Source organism: Stegostoma tigrinum, chromosome 16, assembly GCF_030684315.1.
Source record: "Stegostoma tigrinum isolate sSteTig4 chromosome 16, sSteTig4.hap1, whole genome shotgun sequence".
Taxonomy (NCBI): Eukaryota; Metazoa; Chordata; class Chondrichthyes; order Orectolobiformes; family Stegostomatidae; genus Stegostoma; species Stegostoma tigrinum.
The window spans coordinates 46,524,334-46,548,217 of record NC_081369.1 but is presented as its reverse complement, the minus strand read 5'-3'; the positions used below and the strand labels follow the sequence as shown (position 1 = coordinate 46,548,217).

Below are 23,884 nucleotides of genomic sequence, written 5' to 3'. Positions count from 1 at the left end.
CTCCTCATGCTCATTATTCACATATAATGATAACGTTTATTACACACGCACACGCGCACACAGACACGCACACACAAATCTTAGCGCTATGATTTGCACTCTTTCATTTAGGGAATGTCAGAAGATGAAGAAAGAATAGTGAGGCTTCTAAAAATTTCCCAATAGCTTCATGGCTGTGGAAGCTCTTTCTTTGCAGATACAAACCTGTTTTGAAACCACCAGGCAGGATAGTAGCTACCTTGACTCCCCACATGGCAAGTTCTTGTCTCAAAACATTGCAAAACATGGTCAGGGCGGCTTTTGAGGCACCATATGCTGCATATCCTTGCAGTGGTATAGCTCCTGCAAAAGGTACAAAAAAAAACATACAAAAGCATGAACAAAATCCTGAAGAGGCTCACTTCGCTAAACCATGAATGTCATTTTAGGCTTTTCTGCTAAAAAAAACAGAATTTGAAGTTTTCACTTGTGAACATACTAAAATGGAAAACTAGGAAATGTTGTCCAGAAACTTAAAAAGCCCTGAAAGTCCAAATGTTGGATATACTATTCTCTATCCAGTTTTCCAAATGCGATCAATATTAAAGCTAGGGGACAAAATCCTAAGGCTGAATAAACAGGTGAGTTCAGGTCAGCTGGGATTTCGAATTGTGAAAAAAACAGAAATCTGACCCCAACTTGGCCACTTACGATTATAATGGTGGTTTTTAATAAAAGTGGAAACAAAAACTGAAAACAAAACTGCTGGAAATCACAGTGGGTCAGGCAGCATTCGTGGAGAGACAGCAAGCACAATACAAATTCCAGCATCTGTAGTAATTTGCTCCTACACTGTGCTGAAACGAAGAGTAGAGTGTATGCAGGCATTCACCATTAAATACAGTGGGATCAGAAGAAGCCTTTTCTTCAGGGTCTACTAACTTTAAACTGGCACTTCCCTGCCACCATCGCTACACCCTAACTTGATGAAATAAGATCCAGCAAGACCTTTTATTTCAGGGCTAGCATGTAAAAGCTGAAAAAGAGCATGATTGCATTGAAGGCACAAGGTTTATCTTTGAAGGAAATTGCAGCATTGAACATTTCTAACCCCCATTAGATGTTACACTTACACCTTTGCTGAGTACTTTTTCCAGTAAGCTATAATGAAAGTTCAAGGTGATGTTTGCAGAGGAACCTTTTCAAGAAGGTACGCGCACGTGCATCTTTGCCCTCTGGCCTTCTCAGTTGGCAAACTCAGGGCATAGAATGGTTAAGCTGGTACAGTATTCTCTATACCAAGACTGATTATTCATAACGAGAACAGAATCGACATGTCTGTGCATGCTCCACAATCGTCACTATGTTGCATGGGCAGTGACGTCAGAATCAGTGAAGTGGAGGAAGCCGCTGGGAGCAAGGAGGAGACAGAGGTTGGGAGCAAAGGGTTAGGGTAACTGGGGGTTAGTGTGGAGAGGAGTGGTGCAGCTATCAGCTCCAGGAAGAGCCACTCCCGGGCAGCATGGCTGTTTCAGGGGAGTGCCAGACGGTGAAACCGTGATGAGCTGAGGGCAGGAAATCAGCAGGGGTCCAAGGAGAGGTATTCTGTAGGTATCGCCACAGAAGGCATGTTCCACTTGGTCAGACTGTTGTTTACCAAGTCTTGGATCACACAGAAATTCCGACAGCACCACCTTTGGGACTGGCCATTGCTTTCCACTGCTTCAGAATGGTGCCAGGTTTTCATATGCAAGCACTCCATGTGCCACCTTGAAGAGGGACTTGCGGCATACGCAGCCTTCTTTACCTCCGAATACAGGCAAGATAGTCCTGCGCCTTTGGTACTCCAAAGTCTCATTCCACAGAAATAATTAAACATTATCAATTTACTTCCCCTCTACTGACATATTTTGTCCTCACTCCTTCTGGGTCACGCTGGTATTTCCTCAGCAATGTCAAGTAATTATGAAGTACTTGGGTCATGCTGGTGGGCTTGGGGAGTAGTGGGTAATGGTCCTCGTCCATGACAATTTTAGTCCACAGGAATGGATTTACTGACGGACTGACTATCTTATATGTGAACAGTTGGCCTGTAGTAATCAAATACAGCCATTTGTCAGTAGGAGGACAGCAGAACAGAAGCAAGGTACTTTCAGAGACCTGATCTTTACCTGTTGTGAGTGAAGCCCTTGGAAAGCCCATAGTACAGGACTGAAGTAAAGTCTGGGTAGAGGGGTGCGCGCACACACACACATGCAGCTACATAATATTCAGCTTCACTCTAATGCTTGCTTTTGTGCATGTGGATCTGAGAGGTCCAGGAGGTGAATAGCATTGACTTCCGTAACTGGAAGTCACTGCGTTGGCATGCAAATCAGTGTACATGGAGCCACGGAACTTAGAAGAAACACTGTTGAGGAGTCAAGCCACGTTTCTTAAAATATTCCTGAGTCATATTCAAATTATTGTATTGTCAATTATAATAAAATATTAAATGGTTTGCCAACCTTTTTCTTGAAGAGGAGAATCATGAAATGTCTGGATGAGTCCTGACCATTTCTTTAAAAACAGATGGGCAAAATGGACGTAAATGTCCTCTGCCTCACTGGTTTTAAATGTGTATTTCCCGAATTAGAGGTAAAGGACCTCAGAAGTTGCACTCAGTTCAAAGCTGAGCCTTAACTATGCAGTGTTCACAATACTTACTGATGAAGGAACCATACCTGCTATGCTTGAGACGGTGACAATTCTGCCTTTTGCTTGGCGGAGCAATGGAAGGAACGTTTTAGTGAGTTCCACAGCTCCAAAGAAGTTCACGTCCATGCAACGCTTGTAAACAGTCATGGGAAGAAGTTCTGCATCAGCAACGAATTCTAAGACACCTGCATTATTCACTAATGCCCAAAGTCCTAAAATTAAAGAAACAGGATTTAGGCAATATTAACACTAATGCTTCTGTCATTGTTGCAAAGGAAATATTAATCAAAAACTCTTTTCCTTTTCGAACAGGCAGGACCTGGATTACAAACAGGTTCCATTCTTGAATCTATTCACAAGTCCATTTGTACACAAGTTGGAACACAATACAATACAGGACACTATAAAACAGCTGTCCATAAATAAGGAAGTGTTTTCATGTCACATCTTTAAGATTAATATTAATATACCCCTGTATAGGATTGCTTTCACAAGTACGTTCATTCGGAACTTCAATCATTTGTAAATTGGGACCGACATATATGGTCAAATGAAGTGTGTCATAAAATTATGAACTCAAACCTAGTAATTGTTTACAGTATTCATCCATATGGGTGGAATTTTCCTTTCCCCAGCTTGGTGCAAGCAGTTGTAAGAAAGATGGGAAGAACAGAATGAAGAAAAGATCAAAAACGTAAACAAGAAAACTGTGCTAATTTTCCTCTCATGCCTTAAATGGTGGCTTCAGAATCTTGTCACTGAATAGTAACAACTTTCCTTTCATGCATTTACACGTCACTAAAACCTCAAATACCATTATTTACAATGCCACATCCAGTTCTCCTCTCATTCCCTGGGAACTGCAGTATGTACCTGCCAAGCTGCCATTCAGTAGCCATGCAGCTATGTCTTTTGCACAATATCCTTGAATGCTCCACTGACACCAACCTCCTCAAGCCTTCATCCACACCAGTCAGCATCAAACTCCGGATCCTTCCATATCATCATGCATGCTCTCGAACTAAGTCACATACCAATTCACTCCTTCAACACTTCATCATGGAGTTCAGGGACATCTACGAGTTGCATGCATTGGGACACACATGCATTACATGCAACTAAACATGATGCATTTTATGGCTCTTAGCTACATTTTCTAGTGCTCACTCAATTCTTGGAAGCTGCTAGTCCTCTGGATACTTCACATTACTTTCTTACTGCACATTTTTCACCGACTTATGGGCTGATCTGGGCCTCAGATTTGCATTGCTTTCTTCATGCAGTTGTCTTCCGTACTCAATACAGGCTACCAGCCTCTGGCTTGAATGCTTTTTAAAAGAGGAGGAGGCAGGCAGCCTCTATCATTTGCGAGTGCTATACTGAACAAACAAGAGGGTAGACGTGTCATCACTTGGCACCGTGCCATAGCAGTGTCACACCTGAATCATATGCCAGCAGTTTACATAACAGGTACACGACATGAGCTTCATGTAAATAGGCATGTTCAAAGGGGAGCAGCCAGAATTGGGGTGAAGGTGCATTATGTTCAGACAGGGTGTAACATCATGGCCAGTCAAAGCTTTTTCTAATTCAGTCCAGGCAGCTGGACATAGTCAAGTTCAGGCACATGGCTCTGTTAGAATCTAGCAATCCATTTTGCTTGCAGTCTGGAGATTAGGCCCTAGTCAGAGGTGCAGGTCAGATGTAACCAGTCTGGGATTACAAGTTGGTCAGAAGGGACACTGAGACATCAATGCAGGAGGTAAGGCCATAGTAAGTCAGAAAATGGTGTCAGCAAAAGGAGGTGTAGGGCCAGCAAGGATATCGGAATTTCCAAAGTCACGGGCTCTGAGCTTAAATTGGGAACATCAATATAGTATACACAAGAGGCTCAACAGAAATGATGGGAGACTATCCCTTCCAAAAGGTGTGTGGAATCATCACTGATTCTGTACTCCAACTCACAAGGTGAGTGTAAGTGTGCAATGTTGTGTGAAGCCCAGGCCCTCAACCTCTCTTGTCCCTCCTGCAACAGCTATATGGTCCCCATTGTCCTCACTTACCATCCCAACAGCATCCACATCCATAAGATCATCAGCCACCACTTACACCACTGCCAATGGGATGCCATCAACAGATACATATTCTCCTCCTCTCCCTTGTCAACATTCTGAAGGGACCATTCCCTCTGGGACACCGGACACCCTGGTCCACTCCTCCTTCACTCCTAACATATCCCTCCACAGCTTAACGGCACTTTCTGCTACAACTGCTGACAATGCAAAACCTATCCATTTACTTCCTCCCTCCCCAGTATCCAAGGGCCCAAACATACCTTTCAGGTGAAGCAACACCTTGCCTGCATTTCACACAATCTAGTTTACTGCATCTGCTGCTCACTCTATGGTCTGCTCTACACTGGAGAAACAAAGCAAACAAACAAAGACTGGGTGACAGCTTCATAGAACGCTTGCGTTTTGTTTGCAAAAGGCCCTGAACTTCCAGTTGCCTGCCACTTCAACACACCACTCTGTGCTCCCTGGTCAACATTTCTGCCTCAGGCTTGCTGTAATACTCTGGCAAAGCTCAGCACAAGCTGGAAGAGCAGCACCTCATCTTCCACATGGGGACCCTGCAGCCCTCCAGACTCAATATCAAGTTCAGCAACTTTAGGTCTTGAGCTCTCCTATGTCCCTACCTCAGCCTCAATACACCCGGCCTTGTTATCATAGTCTGCTATTACCCACAACTTATGGTCAACCACTAAAACAGTCCCCATTAATTGTGCTGAGATGCTGCTGGGCCTGCTGCGTTCATCCAGCTTCACACTTCGTTATCTTGGATTCTCCAGCATCTGCAGTTCCTATTATCACCCATTAATAGCTACTCACCCTCTTAGCCCAATCATTATGCACTCCTTGGTCTGTCCAATTACTCTTCTCTTTGAGTTTTATCCCCAACTATCACTTACCCCCCCCCCCCACCCCCACCCTATCTTCTGCATATAAACCGACATTTTCCTAACTACCATCAATTCTGAGGAAGGATCACTCAACTCGAAACGTTGACTGTTATTTATTTCCACAGACTTGCTGAGCTTATCCAACAATTTCTGTTTTTGTATTTGATTTACAGTATCTGTTGTTCTGTTTTTAAATCAAAAAAGCTGAAACTTGTAGGAGGGATAAAACTGGTCAGTCTAAAATGTAACAAAATGGCAAGCACTCTACACCACACAGCAGATTTCTTTTGGCAGGAAAACAGACAAGAATTAATAACTGGAACTAATCTGGTTTATCTATGCTGGTTTCCTGACTTACTTATAACAGTTAAAACAAAATTGTTAATATCTCTGAATTACACTTGCTTTAAAACATGAAATTTCTTGTCATTTATTTAGTTTTTAGTTCTGTGCAGTGTCTTCAGTTCTGGTCACTATTGCAACTAACAAAACATGCCCAGCGCACAACAAGCCTGCAAAGGGGAAGGGCTGTTATGAGAAAAGATTACAGAAGGGGATCTTAAATAATTGCAAAATACTAAGTAGCGTAATATGTCAAAGTATGCCAGGGAAAGCAAGGTAAGAGGATATGTTGTTCAATTGTTGAAAATTAAATTTAAAAAGAACTACTCAATGAGTACTGTATATTTGGAATGAGCTGTTTAAAACATTGGTAATGAGAGAGAGAAAAAAAGGTACATTTAAAGTACTCAAACAAACATACAGCACAGATGGAAGACATTCAGCCCTTCATGTCAGAACTGGCTCTCTGAATGTCCCCACACTCCTGAAAAAGAAACAATTACGGTATTAGAAGGGGAGTTTCAATTTCCTACCATTCTAGCAGTGTTTTGTAGGTTTTATTTTTACTTACTGTTACATCGTTTGTTTACAATACACGGTAATGTTTCACTCAGACATTGCTAAAAGGAAACACATGTTTGAAGCTTTTCACTTGGATGTACGAAAACAGGCTTGAAAGAGGGGAACGAAAACAGAAATTGCTGGGGAAACCTCAGCATGTTTGGCAGCATCTGTGTAGAGAAAGCAAAGATAACATTTCAGGTCCAGTGACCCTTCTTCAGAACTATTGAGAAAGGTCACCGAACTTGAAACATCAACTCTGCTTTCTCTCCACAGATGCAGGCAGACCAAGATTTCCCAGCAATTTCTGGTGTTGTTTCTGATTTCCAGCACCTGCAGTTGTTTTTTTTTCCTTGAAATGGACACTAATTCATACAACATTAAAAAAAGTGCTGAATGTTTGGGCTATCATTGGTATGGAGATGCAGCAGGAACAGTTAACTATCTCCCTTCTCAGGCCAGGCAGGTACACTTTGAATGGTGATGGTGTTCTCAAGAATACAGACATTCGCATCTGTGATTCCTTTATTTCTCACTGAGAATGGTGAAATGTATGTGCAAGTTCTTTCTGCCTACATAAAACACAGACTCCTGTCTGTTAATATATGGAAATTCTTGCATGTGTGAATACATCTCAGCATGAACCCTACCGATAATCTTAAATTAATTTCTGGTCAAATACTTACAAATTCAAATTATTTGATAGATGTTATTCATGTTACAGTTGTATAAGACTTTGGTTCGGCCACATTTAGAGTACTGCGTACAGTTCTGGTCGCCACATTACCAAAAGGATGTGGATGCCTTGGAGAGGGTGCAGAGGAGGCTCACCAGGATGTTGCCTGGTATGGAGGGTGCTAGCTATGAAGAAAGGTTGAGTAGATTAGGATTATTTTCATTAGAAAGACAGAGATTGAGGGGGGGACCTGATTGAGGTCTACAAAATCATGAGGGGTATAGACAAGGTGGATAGCAAGAAGCTTTTTCCCCCAGAGTGGGGGACTCAACTACTAGGGATCATGAGTTCAAAGTGAGAGGAGGAAAGTTTATGGGAGATATGCGTGGAAAGTTCTTTACACAGAGGGTGGTGGGTGCCTGGAACGCGTTGCCAGCGGAGGTGGTAGACGCAGACACAATGGTGTCTTTTAAGATGTATCTGGACAGGTACATGGATGGGCAGGGAGCAAATGGACACAGACCGTTAGAAAATAGGTGACAAGTTTAGACAGAGGATCTCGAAAGGCGCAGGCTTGGAGAGCCAAAGGGCCTGTTCCTGTGCTGTAATTTTCTGAGCTCTTTGTTCAATAACAGAATCACATTTAATGTTGGACATGATGTTTTAAGGCCTCTAAGCATAGGCTGGCTGAGCAAAACCCACTTACTGCCCACTGTGATAATAAAGTGTGAGGCTGGATGAACACAGCAGGCCAAGCAGCATCTCAGGAGCACAAAAGCTGACGTTTCGGGCCTAGACCCTTCATCAGAGAGGGGGATGGGGAGAGGGAACTGGAATAAATAGGGAGAGAGGGGGAGGCGGACCGAAGATGGAGAGTAAAGAAGATAGGTGGAGAGAGTGTAGGTGGGGAGGTAGGGAGGGGATAGGTCAGTCCAGGGAAGACGGACAGGTCAAGGAGGTGGGATGAGGTTAGTAGGTAGCTGGGGGTGCGGCTTGGGGTGGGAGGAAGGGATGGGTGAGAGGAAGAACCGGTTAGGGAGGCAGAGACAGGTTGGACTGGTTTTGGGATGCAGTGGGTGGGGGGGAAGAGCTAGGCTGGTTGTGTGGTGCAGTGGGGGGAGGGGACGAACTGGGCTGGTTTAGGGATGCAGTAGGGGAAGGGGGGATTTTGAAACTGGTGAAGTCCACATTGATACCATATGGCTGCAGGGTTCCCAGGCGGAATATGAGTTGCTGTTCCTGCAACCTTCGGGTGGCATCATTGTGGCACTGCAGGAGGCCCATGATGGACATGTCATCTAGAGAATGGGAGGGGGAGTGGAAATGGTTTGCGACTGGGAGGTGCAGTTGTTTGTTGCGAACTGAGCGGAGGTGTTCTGCAAAGCGGTCCCCAAGCCTCCGCTTGGTTTCCCCAATGTAGAGGAAGCCGCACCGGGTACAGTGGATGCAGTATACCACATTGGCAGATGTGCAGGTGAACCTCTGCTTAATGTGGAATGTCATCTTGGGGCCTGGGATGGGGGTGAGGGAGGAGGTGTGGGGACAAATGTAGCATTTCCTGCAGTTGCAGGGGAAGGTGCCGGGTGTGGTGGGGTTGGAGGGCAGTGTGGAGCGAACAAGGGAGTCACGGAGAGAGTGGTCTCTCCGGAAAGCTGACAGGGGAGGGGATGGAAAAATGTCTTGGGTGGTGGGGTCGGATTGTAAATAGCGGAAGTGTCGGAGGATAATGCGTTGTATCCGGAGGTTGGTAGGGTGGTGTGTGAGAACGAGGGGGATCCTCTTGGGGCAGTTGTGGCGGGGGCGGGGTGTGAGGGATGTGTTGCGGGAAATACGGGAGACGCGGTCAAGGGCGTTCTCGATCACTGTGGGGGGAAAGTTGCGGTCCTTAAAGAACTTGGACATCTGGGATGTGCGGGAGTGGAATGTCTTATCGTGGGAGCAGATGCGGCGGAGGCGGAGGAATTGAGAATAGGGGATGGAATTTTTGCAGGAGGGTGGGTGGGAGGAGGTGTATTCCAGGTAGCTGTGGGAGTCGGTGGGCTTGAAATGGACATCAGTTACAAGCTGGTTGCCTGAGATGGAGACTGAGAGGTCCAGGAAGGTGAGGTATGTGCTGGAGATGGCCCAGGTGAGCTGAACGTTGGGGAGGAAGGTGTTGGTGAAGTGGATGAACTGTTCGAGCTCCCCAGAGGAGCTCGAACAGTTCATCCACTTCACCCTCCCCAGAGGAGCTCGAACAGTTCATCCACTTCACCCTCCCCAGAGGAGCTCGAACAGTTCATCCACTTCACCAACACCTTCCTCCCCAACGTTCAGTTCACCTGGGCCATCTCCAGCACATCCCTCACCTTCCTGGACCTCTCAGTCTCCATCTCAGGCAACCAGCTTGTAACTGATGTCCATTTCAAGCCCACCGACTCCCACAGCTACCTGGAATACACCTCCTCCCACCCACCCTCCTGCAAAAATTCCATCCCCTATTCCCAATTCCTCCGCCTCCGCCGCATCTGCTCCCACGATAAGACATTCCACTCCCGCACATCCCAGATGTCCAAGTTCTTTAAGGACCGCAACTTTCCCCCCACAGTGATCGAGAACGCCCTTGACCGCGTCTCCCGTATTTCCCGCAACACATCCCTCACACCCCGCCCCCGCCACAACCGCCCCAAGAGGATCCCCCTCGTTCTCACACACCACCCTACCAACCTCCGGATACAACGCATTATCCTCCGACACTTCCGCCATTTACAATCCGACCCCACCACCCAAGACATTTTTCCATCCCCTCCCCTGTCAGCTTTCCGGAGAGACCACTCTCTCCGTGACTCCCTTGTTCGCTCCACACTGCCCTCCAACCCCACCACACCCGGCACCTTCCCCTGCAACCGCAGGAAATGCTACACTTGTCCCCACACCTCCTCCCTCACCCCCATCCCAGGCCCCAAGATGACATTCCACATTAAGCAGAGGTTCACCTGCACATCTGCCAATGTGGTATACTGCATCCACTGTACCCGGTGCGGCTTCCTCTACATTGGGGAAACCAAGCGGAGGCTTGGGGACCGCTTTGCAGAACACCTCCGCTCAGTTCGCAACAAACAACTGCACCTCCCAGTCGCAAACCATTTCCACTCCCCCTCCCATTCTCTAGATGACATGTCCATCATGGGCCTCCTGCAGTGCCACAATGATGCCACCCGAAGGTTGCAGGAACAGCAACTCATATTCCGCCTGGGAACCCTGCAGCCATATGGTATCAATGTGGACTTCACCAGTTTCAAAATCTCCCCTTCCCCTACTGCATCCCTAAACCAGCCCAGTTCGTCCCCTCCCCCACTGCACCACACAACCAGCCCAGCTCTTCCCCCCCACCCACTGCATCCCAAAACCAGTCCAACCTGTCTCTGCCTCCCTAACCGGTTCTTCCTCTCACCCATCCCTTCCTCCCACCCCAAGCCGCACCCCCAGCTACCTACTAACCTCATCCCACCTCCTTGACCTGTCCGTCTTCCCTGGACTGACCTATCCCCTCCCTACCTCCCCACCTACACTCTCTCCACCTATCTTCTTTACTCTCCATCTTCAGTCCGCCTCCCCCTCTCTCCCTATTTATTCCAGTTCCCTCTCCCCATCCCCCTCTCTGATGAAGGGTCTAGGCCCGAAACGTCAGCTTTTGTGCTCCTGAGATGCTGCTTGGCCTGCTGTGTTCATCCAGCCTCACATTTTATTATCTTGGAATTCTCCAGCATCTGCAGTTCCCATTATCTCTGATACTGCCCACTGTGAATGGTCAGTGGGACATGTTGTACAATATACTCATAACATTGGGATGTACGTTGCATCAGTGGTACTGAAACCCATATCACATTGTTCATTTCTGTTACAGGCAGAAGTCCTTTGTAGACTGATGGCAACACCCTACTAGTTGAGGCAATAACTCATGGTTTGCTGTAACATAGCTGTAGGAGACAGCTGGTTTCATTTGTTATTCATATTTTTGGGACACCTTCCCCTTCCAGGCATCCACTTTTGGCTCTCAATGGGGTCTCAAACTTCCACGTAATGAGATATTCCGGGCACCATTTCAGGCCAAAAGTGGATGCCAGAGGCCCTTACATGGAACAGGCTCGAGGGGCTGATGGCTTATTTTGTGTTCCTATGTTATATGTGGTTGTATTGCATACAGAGAATGATAAGAATGTAGGAAAGTACAGCAGAGGAACAGGCTCTTCAGCCCACATGTCTGTGCTGACCGTTTTGCCATTCTAAACTAATCCCATCTGCGTGCACTGGTCTGCATCCCTCTGTTCCTTGCCTGTTCATGTTTCTGTCTAAATGCTTCTTAAGCCTTGTCCTTGTACCTACTTCCATCACCTCCCTTGGCAGCACATTTGAGGCAGCTACCACATTCTGTGTCAAAAACTTGCCTCACTCATCTCCTTTAAAGTTTTTCCCTGTAACTTTAAACTTATGCCTTCTAGTATTTAACATTTCCACCTGGGAAACAGACTTCAACTATCCAAGCTATCCATGCCTCTCAAAGTTTTATATACTTCTATCAGGTCGCGCTTCAACTGTCAATGCTCTCGAAAAAGCAAACCAAGTTCATCCAATCTCTCCTTATAACTCCAGTCCAAGCAACATCCCGGTAGACATCTTCTGCACTGTCTACAAAGCCTCCATATCATTCCTATAGTGTGGCAACCAGAAATTCACACATTACTCCAAACGTGGCCAAACTAAAGTTTTATACAGCTACAACATAACTTGCCAATGTTTATACTTATTGCCCTGATCAATGAAGGTAAGCATGCCATAAGCCTTCTTTACCACCTTCTGTGTTTGTGCTTCCACTTTCTGGAAGCTACGGGCTGACACCCCAAGGTCCCTCTGTATATCAATGCTTCTAAGGGCCCTGCCATTTACTGTATACTTTCCCTTTGCATTTGACCTCCCAAAATGCATCACTCACACTTCTCTTCATTAAACACGATCTGCCATTTTGCTGCCCAACTATCCAACTGAACTATATCTTGCTGTGTCCTTTGACAACGTTCCTAACTCTCCACAACTCCAATTTTCATGTCATTGCAAACTTACTAATCAGATCATCTACATTTTCATCCAAATTATTTACATAAGTTACAAACAAAGGTCCCAGCACTGATTCTTGGTTACACACCTTCAATTAGAAAAGTACCACTCTATAACTACACTGTCTCCGATGACCGAGTACATTTTGTATCTGTGGATCCCATGTGACCTATTGTTACCATGAGGGACCTTGTCAAATGCTTTAATAAAGTCCATGCAGATAACACCTACTGCCGTACTCACAATCATCTTTGTCGTTCCTCAAAAAAAACTCAAAAATCAAATTTGAGATGAGACATCCTCTACACAAAGCCATGCTGACTATCCTTAATAAATCCATTCTTTTCCGAATGTGAGTGAACCAAATTTCTGGGAATCTTCTTCAATAATTTCCCTAACACTGACAAAGACTTGCCAGCCTATAAATTTCCTGGATTATCCCTATTACACTTTTTAAACAAAGGAACAACATTAGTTATTTTCCCATCTTCTGGGACCTCGCCTGTGGCTAAAAAGGATAGAAGTATCTCCATCAAGGCTCCAGCAACATCCCTTGCCTCCCTCTGAGATAGATTCCATCAGGCCCTGTCGACTTATCCACCTTAAATGATTTCCAAGCCATTCAACAGCACCTCCTTCTCAGGGTGCCTCAGAACATCACCATACTTCTCCCTAGACTCACCATCACCCTTGTCCTTCTCCCTGTTGAATACCAATGCAAAGTACTCATTAAAAAGGACCTCACCCACCTCCTCTGTCTCCATGCATAAATTCCCACCTCTGCCTTGAGTGGACCTACCCATTCACTAGCTTCTAATATGATATATGCCTTGGGATGTTCCTTAATACTACTGGCCAAGGGCATTTCACGGCCCCTTTAGCCCTCCTAATTCCTTATTTAAGCTCTTTCCTGCTTTATTTATATTCCTTGAGGGCCTTGTCTGATTTTGGTTTCCTAAACCTTACATGGTTAGGTTAGATCATGTGGGCTCTAGGGGGGAGCTAGCCAATTGGATACAGAATTGGTTTGAAGGTAGGAAACAGAGGTTAGTGGTGCAGAGTTGTTTTTTCGGACTAGAAGCTTGTGACCAGCAGCGTGCCAGAAGGATTAGTGTTGGTCCTTTGCATTTTGATATTTATTTTAAATTACTTAGAGGTGAATATAGTAAGCTTGCAGATGACACCAAAATAGCTGATGTAGTGAACACTGAAGGAGATTATCTCAGAGTACAACAGGACCTTGATCGGCTGGACCAATGGGCTTTCGAGTGGAAAATGGAATTTAATTTGTATAAATGTAAGGTGTTTCGTTTTGATAAGACAGATCAGGGCAGAACTTTTGCAGTTAACGGTAGGTCCCTGGGGAGCGTTGATGAACAAAGAGATCGAAGAATGCGGGTGTTTAGTCCCTTGAAAGTGAACTTGCAGGTGGACAGGGTGAAGGTGGTGTTTGGCACACTTGCCTTCATTGGTCAGACCACTGAATATAGGAGTTGGGATATTTTGGTGCAGCTGTACAGGACATTGGTGAAGCTACTTTTAGAATATGGAGTACAATCTGGATTCCGTTCTGAAGGAAAGATGTTGTTAAACTTGACCGTGCACATAAAAAAAACTATAAGAATATTGCCAGGTTTGGAGGGTTTGACTTGTAAGGAGACACTGAATAGACTGGGGTTTTTTCCCCTGGAACATTGGAGGCTGAGGGGTGACCTGATCGAGGTTTATACAATCATGAGGGGCATAGATAGGGTGAATACCAAGCTCTTTTTACCCAGGGCGGGGGGCACAGAGTTAAGGGGGGGTGGGGGTAGATTTAGAAAAAAAACCCGAGGGGTAACTTTTTCACGCAGAGGGTTGTGTGTGTAAAGAATGAGGTGCCAGAGGAAGTGTGGAGTTGAGTACAAATACAACATTTAAAAGGCATCTGGAAGGATTTATGAATAGGAAGGGTTTAGAGGGATATGGACCAAATGCTGGCCAATGGAAATAGACCAGATTGGGATATCTAATTGGCATAGATGAGTTGGACCAAAGGGTCTGTTCCATGCGTGCTGTATTACTCTATAATTATAACTCTACATGCTACCTTCTTTTTATCTAAGCTTTAAACACCTCTCATCATCCAGGGATCCAGAATCTTGCCATGTTTATCTTTCATCCTCACATGAACATGCTGGTCCTGAACTCTGATCAGCTGGCCTTTAAAAAATTCACATGTTGGATGTGATTTGCTCTCAAATAACCATCCCCAATATAAGTTCTCTAGTTCCTGCCTTATACAGTCATAATTAGCCTTTCCCCAATTTACCACTTTCACCAAAGGACCAGTTTTATCCTTGTTCATAATTACCTAAGAAGTTACTGAATTATGATCACTGTTCTCAAAACACTCCCCCACTGAAACTTTGATCACCTGACCAGGCTCATTCCCAAATACAAGATCTAGTGCGACCTACTTCCTTAGTTGGACTTTCTACATATTGTTTCAAGAAACTCTTCTTGATGGATCAAATAAATTCTGCCATATTTAAGCCCCTGGAAATAATGAAGTCCCAGTCAATAATCAGGCAAAGGTAAAAACACCCCCTACAACAGTGCTGTTTTTACATTTTTCCATGAATTGCTTAAATATTTGTTCCAGTATTTCCCATTGGCTAATGGCAGGCCAATAGTGTAACCTGATCATAGTGATTGATATTTTCTTATTCATGATGATTTGATAGTCCCAATGACTGGTTGACTATATCAAGCAACCATTCACAGCAGGCAGTATGTCAATTTTACTCAAACAACCATTAACTCAAGCTTCAGAAAACCACATTGTGAGTCTGAAGCTTCCTAAGAGTTTCTGTTGCAACTTCCTCCTTCAGGTGAGATGTGCAATTTCTTTTTTGGAATTTTTATTTAATGGGAATGGGGACATCGCATGCAAGGCCAGCATTTGGTGCAACCTCCCGAAACTGTCCTTTGACTGAACAGTTTACTCAGCCATTTCAGAAGGCAGTTCTACCGAAACTAGTTTTCAACTTCAGATTTTGTTCTGAATTAATTTTTAGTTTAATTGGTAGGATTTGAACCCAGACCTCCAGATTACTACTCTGGCAATATTCAGGTGAGGTGGTGGGGCAGGCATAGAGTGATACCGCAAAGAAACAAATCAAACTTGTCCATGCCAAAAAGGTATCCTAAAGTGAACTAGTCTGTTTTGCCTACATTTGAACCATACCCCTCTAAACCATTTGCATTCATGTACCTGAACAAATGTCTTTTAAATGTTGCAATGGTACCATTCCCATCACTTCCTCTGACACTCATTCCATACACGCACCACCCTCTGTTTGAAAAAAAACATCAGTGCCCCTCAGGTCCTTTTCAAATTTTTTTCCCCCTCTCACCTTAAACCTTTGCCCTCTAGTTTTTGACTCCGCTGCCTGGGAAAAAGATCTCGGCTATTCACCTTATCCATGTTTCTCATTATTTTAGAAATCTCAATAAAGGTCACCCCTCAGCCTTCAAACCACCACAGCCCCAGGCTATTCAGCTTCTCCTTAGAATTCAAACCCTCCAACCTGAGGAACATTCTTCTTAAATTTTTTCCTGCACACTTTCCAGTTTAATAACATATTTTCTATAACAAGGCAACCAGAACTGTTTGCAATATTCTAAAAGTGGTCTAACTAATGTCTTGTACAGGTGCATCATGATATTCCAGAACCTAAACGAAATACTCTGATCAATGAAGGCATGTATGCCAAATGCCTCTGTCACTATCCTGTTTACCTGCAACACCACATTCTCTGAACTTTGTACCTGCACCCCTAAGTTTCCCCATTTGACAACACTTCCCAGGGCCCTACCATTAAGTGTATTAGTCTGACCCTGGATTTGTCTTACTGAAATGCAACACCTCACATTTATCTAAATTAAACTCCATCCGCCACTCCTCAGCCCAATGGCCCAGTTGATCGAGGACCTACTGTAATCTTAGATAATCTTCTTCACTGTTCACTGTACCACCAATTTTGGAGTCATCTGCAAACATATTAACCATATCTCCTACATTGTCATCCAAGTTATTTATGTGCACAACAAACAACAGTGGACAGCATTAATGGATTGATAATTCAAGGATACAAGCTCAAAGTCTGTGACTGGGTTCAAATCTTACCATAGTATTTGAGAAATTTTACTTCAATAAAAATCAGAGAAAGAAAGCTAGCCTTATAGAAACTATGTAACCACTTCAATTTTCACTAAATCTCATCCTGTTCAGTCATTTTCTTTAGGGTAGGAAATTTGTGCTCCTTACCTACTCTGGTCCACATGTGACTCCAGTCCCACAAAGTGGTTGACTTTTTCCTCTAGAATTTAGAAGAGTAGGGGGGTGATCTTATCAAAGTCTTCAAGATAGTCACAGGAAAAGACAGGATAGATTAGGACAAGCTGCTTCCACTGATTGAGGATTCTCGAATTAGAGGGCGTAGTCTAAGAATCAGGGCCAGACCATTCACGAAGGATGTTAGGAAGCGCTTCCACACACAAAACGTGGCAACTGTCTTCCATAAACAGCTGTAGATGGTTGATCAGTCATTAATTTTAAATCTGAGACAGATAATTTTTTTGTTAAACAGAAGTATTCAGGATATGGGCCGAAGATCAGCCACGATCCATGAATGGCAGATCAAGCTCAAGGGGTTGAATGATCTACTCCAGTATGTACTATGTAATATTACCACCATGCTGGGTCACAATCCTGGAATTCCCTTGCTAATAGAATTGGGGTCTACCAACAGTAGTTCACGTAGGTAGCTCACTACCACTTTTGCAAGGACATCTAGGGGTGGGCAATAAATTCTTGTCCCTGCGGTGACATCGTTATTCCATGAGTGAATTTTTTAAAAATGCCACCATCTCCCATTAAGGAACAAATCTTTACCGTTTGCCTCAGGAAAATATTTTTGGAAATAAAATCTGCTAAACGTTCATTTGGTTTGTCCTGGAAATGTGTGACAGGAGGTGCAAAGTACATAAAATATTAATCCAAGGCTTTTCCCCAAGAAGTCAAACATGCTAAAAATGAGATGAAGTTGAAGCTTGCCATCTTGAACACAATCAGGACCAGGACAAAAGTTTTATAAAAGGGTCAGCAATTTGTACAGCTTGAGGAAAGGTGTTGGTTAGTTCAGCCATTGTTTCCATGGAGATATGGAAGTAACAGGTAACTGGCAATCTTTTTTCCCACAAAAGGCAAGTACACTCTGGTCAGTGTGTTGCAGAATATTAGACAATAATTAATTTACAGTCAAATAACAGCGCATCAACACAACCCACCCAAGAACTGGCTTTTGAAACTTTCTCTTCACTAACCTCTGTTTTTCAGTTGAGATTTTATTTGCGCGTGGCTTTTAACAATCTGTTCCGAACTGGTGACATCTAGTTGCAGCACCATAAGTCTGTTTGAGCCACTCGTTTTTAAATCCTCAGCACCAGGTCCATCTAAGTACAGAACTCCAGCAAAGACAGTGAAGCCCAGTTTATCAAGATGTTTGGCTAGTGCATGTCCAAACCCAGAGTCGCATCCTGTTTAGTGAGAGAGTAAAAAGATAACAATTTCTACCGGAAGCATATTCTATACAATGTAGACCTCTTCCTGTCAGAAATATCCCAACAGAGAAAGAAACATGAACAAATTAAATGAGAAAAATATTAAGAAATATTCCTCTAATATTTTAAACAAAAGGAAAACTTGCTTTCATACAGTACTTTACATGTCCATCAGACACTTCAGTGTTTCACAGCTAATTAAGCACTTCTTAAATCCAGCCACTGTTATGATGTAGAAATCACAGCAGTTAATATTTGCACAGCAAACTCCCACAAACAGTTATGTCACAGTGACAATGTGTCTTTTGTGCTGTTGAATAAGGGATAAATATTGGCTCAGTGATAGCAGCCTTTTATCTCATCAGGCAATGGTCATGTTGTATGAAGCATTACCTAGCTGGGTTCATGACTCCCACTCAGTTTTAGAAGTCTCTGCTGTAGGTGTTATAGATGTGCAGGTGCCAGGGTTGAACTGGGGTGGACAAGGGTAAAAATCACACAATACCAGGTGATGGTCCAACAGGTTTATTTGAAGACAAGTTTTCAGAGTCTTGCTCCTTCAGGTGACAGTGAGAGGTGACATCAGACACAGAATTTATAAGCAAAAGATCATAGAACGGCTGTGAATGTGTTGAACAAACCTAAGATGATTGTAAAATCTTTAATCAGTTATAAAGGATGAATATGCAAATTCCGGAATTTCTCTCAAGTCACTGCCCTGAGATAACTAAAGGTTTTATCAGTTCCCTCAGTATTTCAGAGGTGACATCCCAGGTCAGACAATGCAGTTTGCGTGTGAGCCCTTGTTTAGAATCTGGCTATGTACCAGTCAGACTGGTGTTATTTCTGAATATTCAAAAAGCACTCGATTTGTACACAGTCAATGTAGCATTTACATACTCCTGCTTTGAAAATAAAACCAGTCTTCACAGTTCTACAGCCCTTTGGTCATTTGCTTATAAATTCTGTGTCTGATGCCACTTCTCTCACTGACACCTGAAGAAGGAGCTAGACTCTGAAAACTTGTGTCTTCAGATAAACCTACTGGACTATAACCCAGCATTGTGTGATTTTTGACCTTGAGAATGTGTTATAGAGGAAAACAGTAGGCTGACAAGGTGGGGATTTGCTGACTTCTGCTTTCTCCAGGCTCTCTTTAGTCAGCTGAGCCTTTCATTCCTGCTTTCCTCTTCCAATGTCCTTCTAAAAATAAAGTCTCCAAAGAGGTGATGACCAAGAGTGACTGCCTCCCAGCTGTTGGTATCAATTTCCATCAGTTAGTGACTTGCTGCAGGTGTTCTTGTAACAAAGGTATTAATGCTTACTAGATTGTGATCCAGTGATCAGTTTATCGTATACGATGTCATCCATCTGATGAATACGGCTGTACCAGTGCAGATATAATTGGATTAGCAACAAATGTCAGCTGATAAGGTCCTCAGAGTTGCTGACCTTCTGACAAGAGATACCAAAGGATAAATCTGACAAAATAAAAGTTGCAAAAATAAAAGTTGAGTTCAGTCGCCTTTTCTCCTGACTACCATTTGTTGTCCAGCTTGGTACTTTCAATAAGTGCATTGAGAAGTGTTCTGAGGAACAGTCACTTGACCCAGAAGTTTAATGTGTAATTCAAAGGAACAGGTATTCAGCCTTCCAACAGACACAACAGGGAGTGAGGTTGCTAATAAAGAAATGTGGTCAATGGAGTGTAATTGTAGACACAGATGGTTTGAGCTGTGTATATTTCAATGCTAGAAGTATCAGAAATAAGGCAGAGGAACTTATGAGTATGGGTCAGTACTTGGAACTATGATGTCGTGGCCATTACAGAAACTTGGGTAACTCAGGGGCAGGAATGGGTGTTGGAAGTTCCAGGATTTAGATGCTTTAAAAGAAATAGATAGGGTGGAAAAAAAGAGGCAAGGGAGTGGCATTGCTAGTCAAGGCTGGTATAGCAGCTACTGAAAGGCAATTTGACAATGATCTGTCTACAGAGTCAGTTTGGGTTGAGGTCAGGAACAAGAAAGGAGCAGTCACTTTGTTGGGTTTTTTTTAAAAAAAAACAGACCCACTAATAGTTGCAGCAAAGTAGAGGATCAGATTGGGAGGCAGATACTGGAAAGGTGCAGAAGTCACAGGGTTGTACTCGTGGGTGACTTCAACTTTCCAAATATTGATTGGAAACATTTTACTTGTAATTGTTTAGATGGAGTGGATTGGTCCAGTGCATTCAGGAAGGATTCCTGACACAGTATGTAGATAGACCAACATGAGGAGAGGCCACTTTGGATTTGGTGCTTGGCAATGAACCAGGCCAAGTGTTGGTAGGACAGCATTTTGGTGGTAGTGATCATAACTGTTACTTATACAATAGTCATGGAAAAGGATAGGTACGTACAGGAGGGTAAGGTTTATATTTGGGGGAAGAGTAATTAAAAATTCTATTAGGCAAGAACTGGGTAACATGAAATGGGAATAGATGCTGTTAGGGAAGAGCACTATTGAAATGTGCAGATTGTTCAAGGAACGCATACTGCATGTGCTCAATACGTTTGTCCCTAGCAGGCAGGGAAGATGCAGTCGAGTGAGGGAGCCATGGTTCTCAAGAGAGGTCGAATGACTGGCTAACAGGAAGAAGGATGCGTATGTAAGGTTTAGGAAACAAGGAACGGAAAAGGCTCCAGAGGGAAACAAGTTAACCAGGAAGGAGCTGAAGAAAGAGCTTAGGAGAGCTAAAGGGGGCATGAGAAAACCTTGACAGATAGGATCAAGGAAAGCTCCAAGGCTTTTTCCACGTACATGAGGAATAAGAGAATGACCAGAGAAAGGGTAAGGCTGATCAAGGATTGTAAAGGGAATTTGTGCACGGAGCCTAAAGAGATGGGAGAGGTCCTTAATGAAGGCTTTTCTTCGGTGTTCACAACTGAGAGGAACCCAGTTGTAGAGGAGAACAGTGTGAAACAGGTTGGTAGGCTAGAGGAGGTCGATGTTAGGAAGGAAGATGTTCTAGGAATTTTGAGTAAGTTGAAGATAGATAAGTCCCCCAGGCCTGATGGGATTTATCCAAGGATTCTATGAGAAGCAAGCGAAGAGATCGCAGGGCCTTTGGCGATGATCTTTTCATCCTCACTGTCCACGGGTAGAGTGCTGAAAGATTGGAGAGAGACAAATGTCATTACCTTGTTTAAAAAAAAGGGAATACGGATAACCCCGGAAATTACAGACCAGTTAGTCTTACGTCAGTGGTGGACAGATTATTGGAAAGGGCTGTAAGAGGTTGGATGTATGATCACTTGGAAAGGCACATTTTGATTTAGGATAGTCACCATGGATTTGTGAGGGGTACATCATGCCTCACAAACCTTATTGAATTCTTTGAAGAGGTGACCAAACATGTGCATGAAGGTAGAGCAGGGGATGTGGTATCCATGGATTTAAGCAAGGCATTTGATAAGGTTCCCCATGGAAGGTTCATGCAGAAGGTAAGGAGGCATGGGATAGGGAGAAAAATGTGGCAGATTGGATTCAGAATTAGCTGACCCTTAAGAAGACAAAGGGCGGTAGTGGGTGGAAAATATTCAACATGGTGCTCAGCTACAAGTGGTGTACCACAAGGATCTGTCCTGGGTCCTCTTCTATTTGTGATTTTTGTCAATGATTTGGATGAAGGAGTGGAAGGGTGGATTAGTAAGTTTGCAGACAATACAAAGATGGGTCGTGTTGTGGACAGTGCAGAGGGCTGTTGTAGGTTACAAAGGGACATTGATAGGATGCAGAGCTAGGCTGAGAAGTGGCAGATGGAGTTTAACCCTGAAAAGTGTGAGGTGATTCATTTTGGAAGGACAAACTTGAAAGCAGAATACAGGGTTAACGGAAAGATTCTTGGTAGTGTGGAGGAGCAGAGGGATCTTGGAGTGCATGTTCACAGTTCCCTGAAAGCTGCCACCCAGGTGGATAGAGTTGTTAAGAAGGTGTATGGTGTGTTAGCTTTCATTATTAGAGGGATTGAGTTTAAGAGCCATGAAGTTATGTTCCAGCTACACAAAACCCTGTTTTGGCCACATCTGGAGTATCGTGTCCAGTTCTGGTGGCCTCATTACAGGAAAGATGTGGAAGCACTGGAAAAGGCGCAGAAATTTACCAGGATGTTGCCTGGAATGGAGGGAAGGTCTTATGAGGAAAGGTTGAGCGAGCTTGGGTTTTTTTCTTTAGAATGACGAAGGATGAGAGGTGACTTCATAGAGGTGTACAAAAATGATCAGAGGTATAAATAAGAGTGGACAGCCAGAGACTTTTTCCTGGGATGGAGGTAGCTATTATGAGGGTCATAGTTTTAAAGTGAGTGGAGGTAGATGTAGGGGAGACGTCAGAGGTAGGTTCTTTACTCAGAGTGGTCGGGGCATGGAATGCATTGCCGGAGAGGGTAGTGGAGTCGGCCTCATTAGGGGCATTTTAAGCGGCTATTAGATTGTCATATGGATGATAGTATAAGGTAGGGGCGGAGGTTAGATAGACCTTCGAATTAGGGTAAAAGTTCGGCACAACATTGTGGGCCGAGGGCCTGTACTGTGCTGTATGTTCTATGAACTCTGATTTCTCTCTACAGATGCTGCTAGAACTGAGCGTTTCCAACAATTTCTATTTTTGTTTGAGAACACAGATTCGGTAGGCTCACAATCTGCTGTTCTCAGTTGCATTGCTATTGTTTCACAACTCATACTTCAGCTTGGATATAATGACTTGAGCTTTTGTGATCCACACCTTCATTTCAGCATGAAAAGACAGATTGCTGGCAATGTGGATATGTGAAGTATCGCACTGTCAATGCCAGGGCACTCAGTATAACACCAGCGTTCTTTAAAACAGTGCCACGGCTACCAAGGTATGATTAAATATAACATTTATTATATTTACATGATTCACTTTGCTTGTGCTAAACAAAACTAATAGGCTTTGTTATAAAGAGAGATACAAAAACCTCTGCCCCTCAACTCTTAATCCCTCATCACAACAATTGGCTGTAACACCAGGGATAGCTTTTGATAGCTATTAACTACGTTTTGGGACATGCCTGCAGCTGCAGTGTTGCCATATATTGCTTGTAGGTCCTGATGAAGGATGATTGCTCTACCTTGTCCCACAGAGATACCTTAAAATTGACTTTTCAGTCCCTCTGTTCTTCCTCTGTAAGTTTTACTGATCTTAGCATCTGCTCAGATGTTGTTAAAATGCTTCCAGCATCACCCGACCGGACAATAATTTAAATCAATCTAATGGATCAGTCTGACAAAGGCCCCCACCTTAATCAGATGGCTGTCTCAAAAATAAAAGTTATAGCACCCACAAGTGGTGGCTGGGCTTCGAGATTTCTAAGGTGGTTTTAACTGTGCAATCACCTCGATAAAATTGGATTAACATCATCACCACAGCAAGTTTTGGAACAATTGTATTGAAATTCACTAACAATAGGGTAATTAGTTTATGATCTATCAGAAACATTAAAACTTTCCTAAAAAGGTTACTTCAATTTTCATGTGCAATTTATACCAGGGATACACATCATAAAATATGAAAGGAGAATTATTAGTCAACTTGCCTCAATATTCGCCCAAATAAGAGTCACGCTAATGTTATAAAATGGGTGATACTGAATTACCCATTAATGTGTCCCACCAGGTTAACTTTCCATTTACACCAAAACTAAATTGTCTCACTACCAGATGGTACTGTTTCTTTCGCAGGGTCATTTTTAACTGATGAAATTTGTCTTTCCAGTGCAAATTTAAAATTTGATTATCTGATCAGTTTTTAAGAATACACTGATTCAAGGCCTGTGATAACAGATGTGCAACTTTAAGGTCTTGAATGTATTACAGGTCAGGTGTCCATTAACCGAACATCAAATAAAACCAAACAGATCTAAAAACCAAAGATCTTTTCAGAAGCAGACCAACTGAACCTGGAAA

General features: G+C 43.6%; 1 protein-coding gene across 1 annotated transcript in view; it reads right to left on the bottom strand.

The window, feature by feature from the left end:
* LOC125459866 (estradiol 17-beta-dehydrogenase 2-like) overlaps positions 1-23,884 on the bottom strand; it is a 50,896-nt gene that overhangs the window by 8,821 nt on the left and 18,191 nt on the right. Inside the window, exons 2-4 of the mRNA XM_048546830.2 lie at positions 17,682-17,894; positions 2,703-2,888; positions 205-342 (exon numbers count right to left, since the gene is read on the bottom strand). Of these exons, the coding sequence (XP_048402787.1) occupies positions 205-342; positions 2,703-2,888; positions 17,682-17,894 (537 nt within the window). The remainder of the gene's footprint in view (positions 1-204; positions 343-2,702; positions 2,889-17,681; positions 17,895-23,884) is intronic.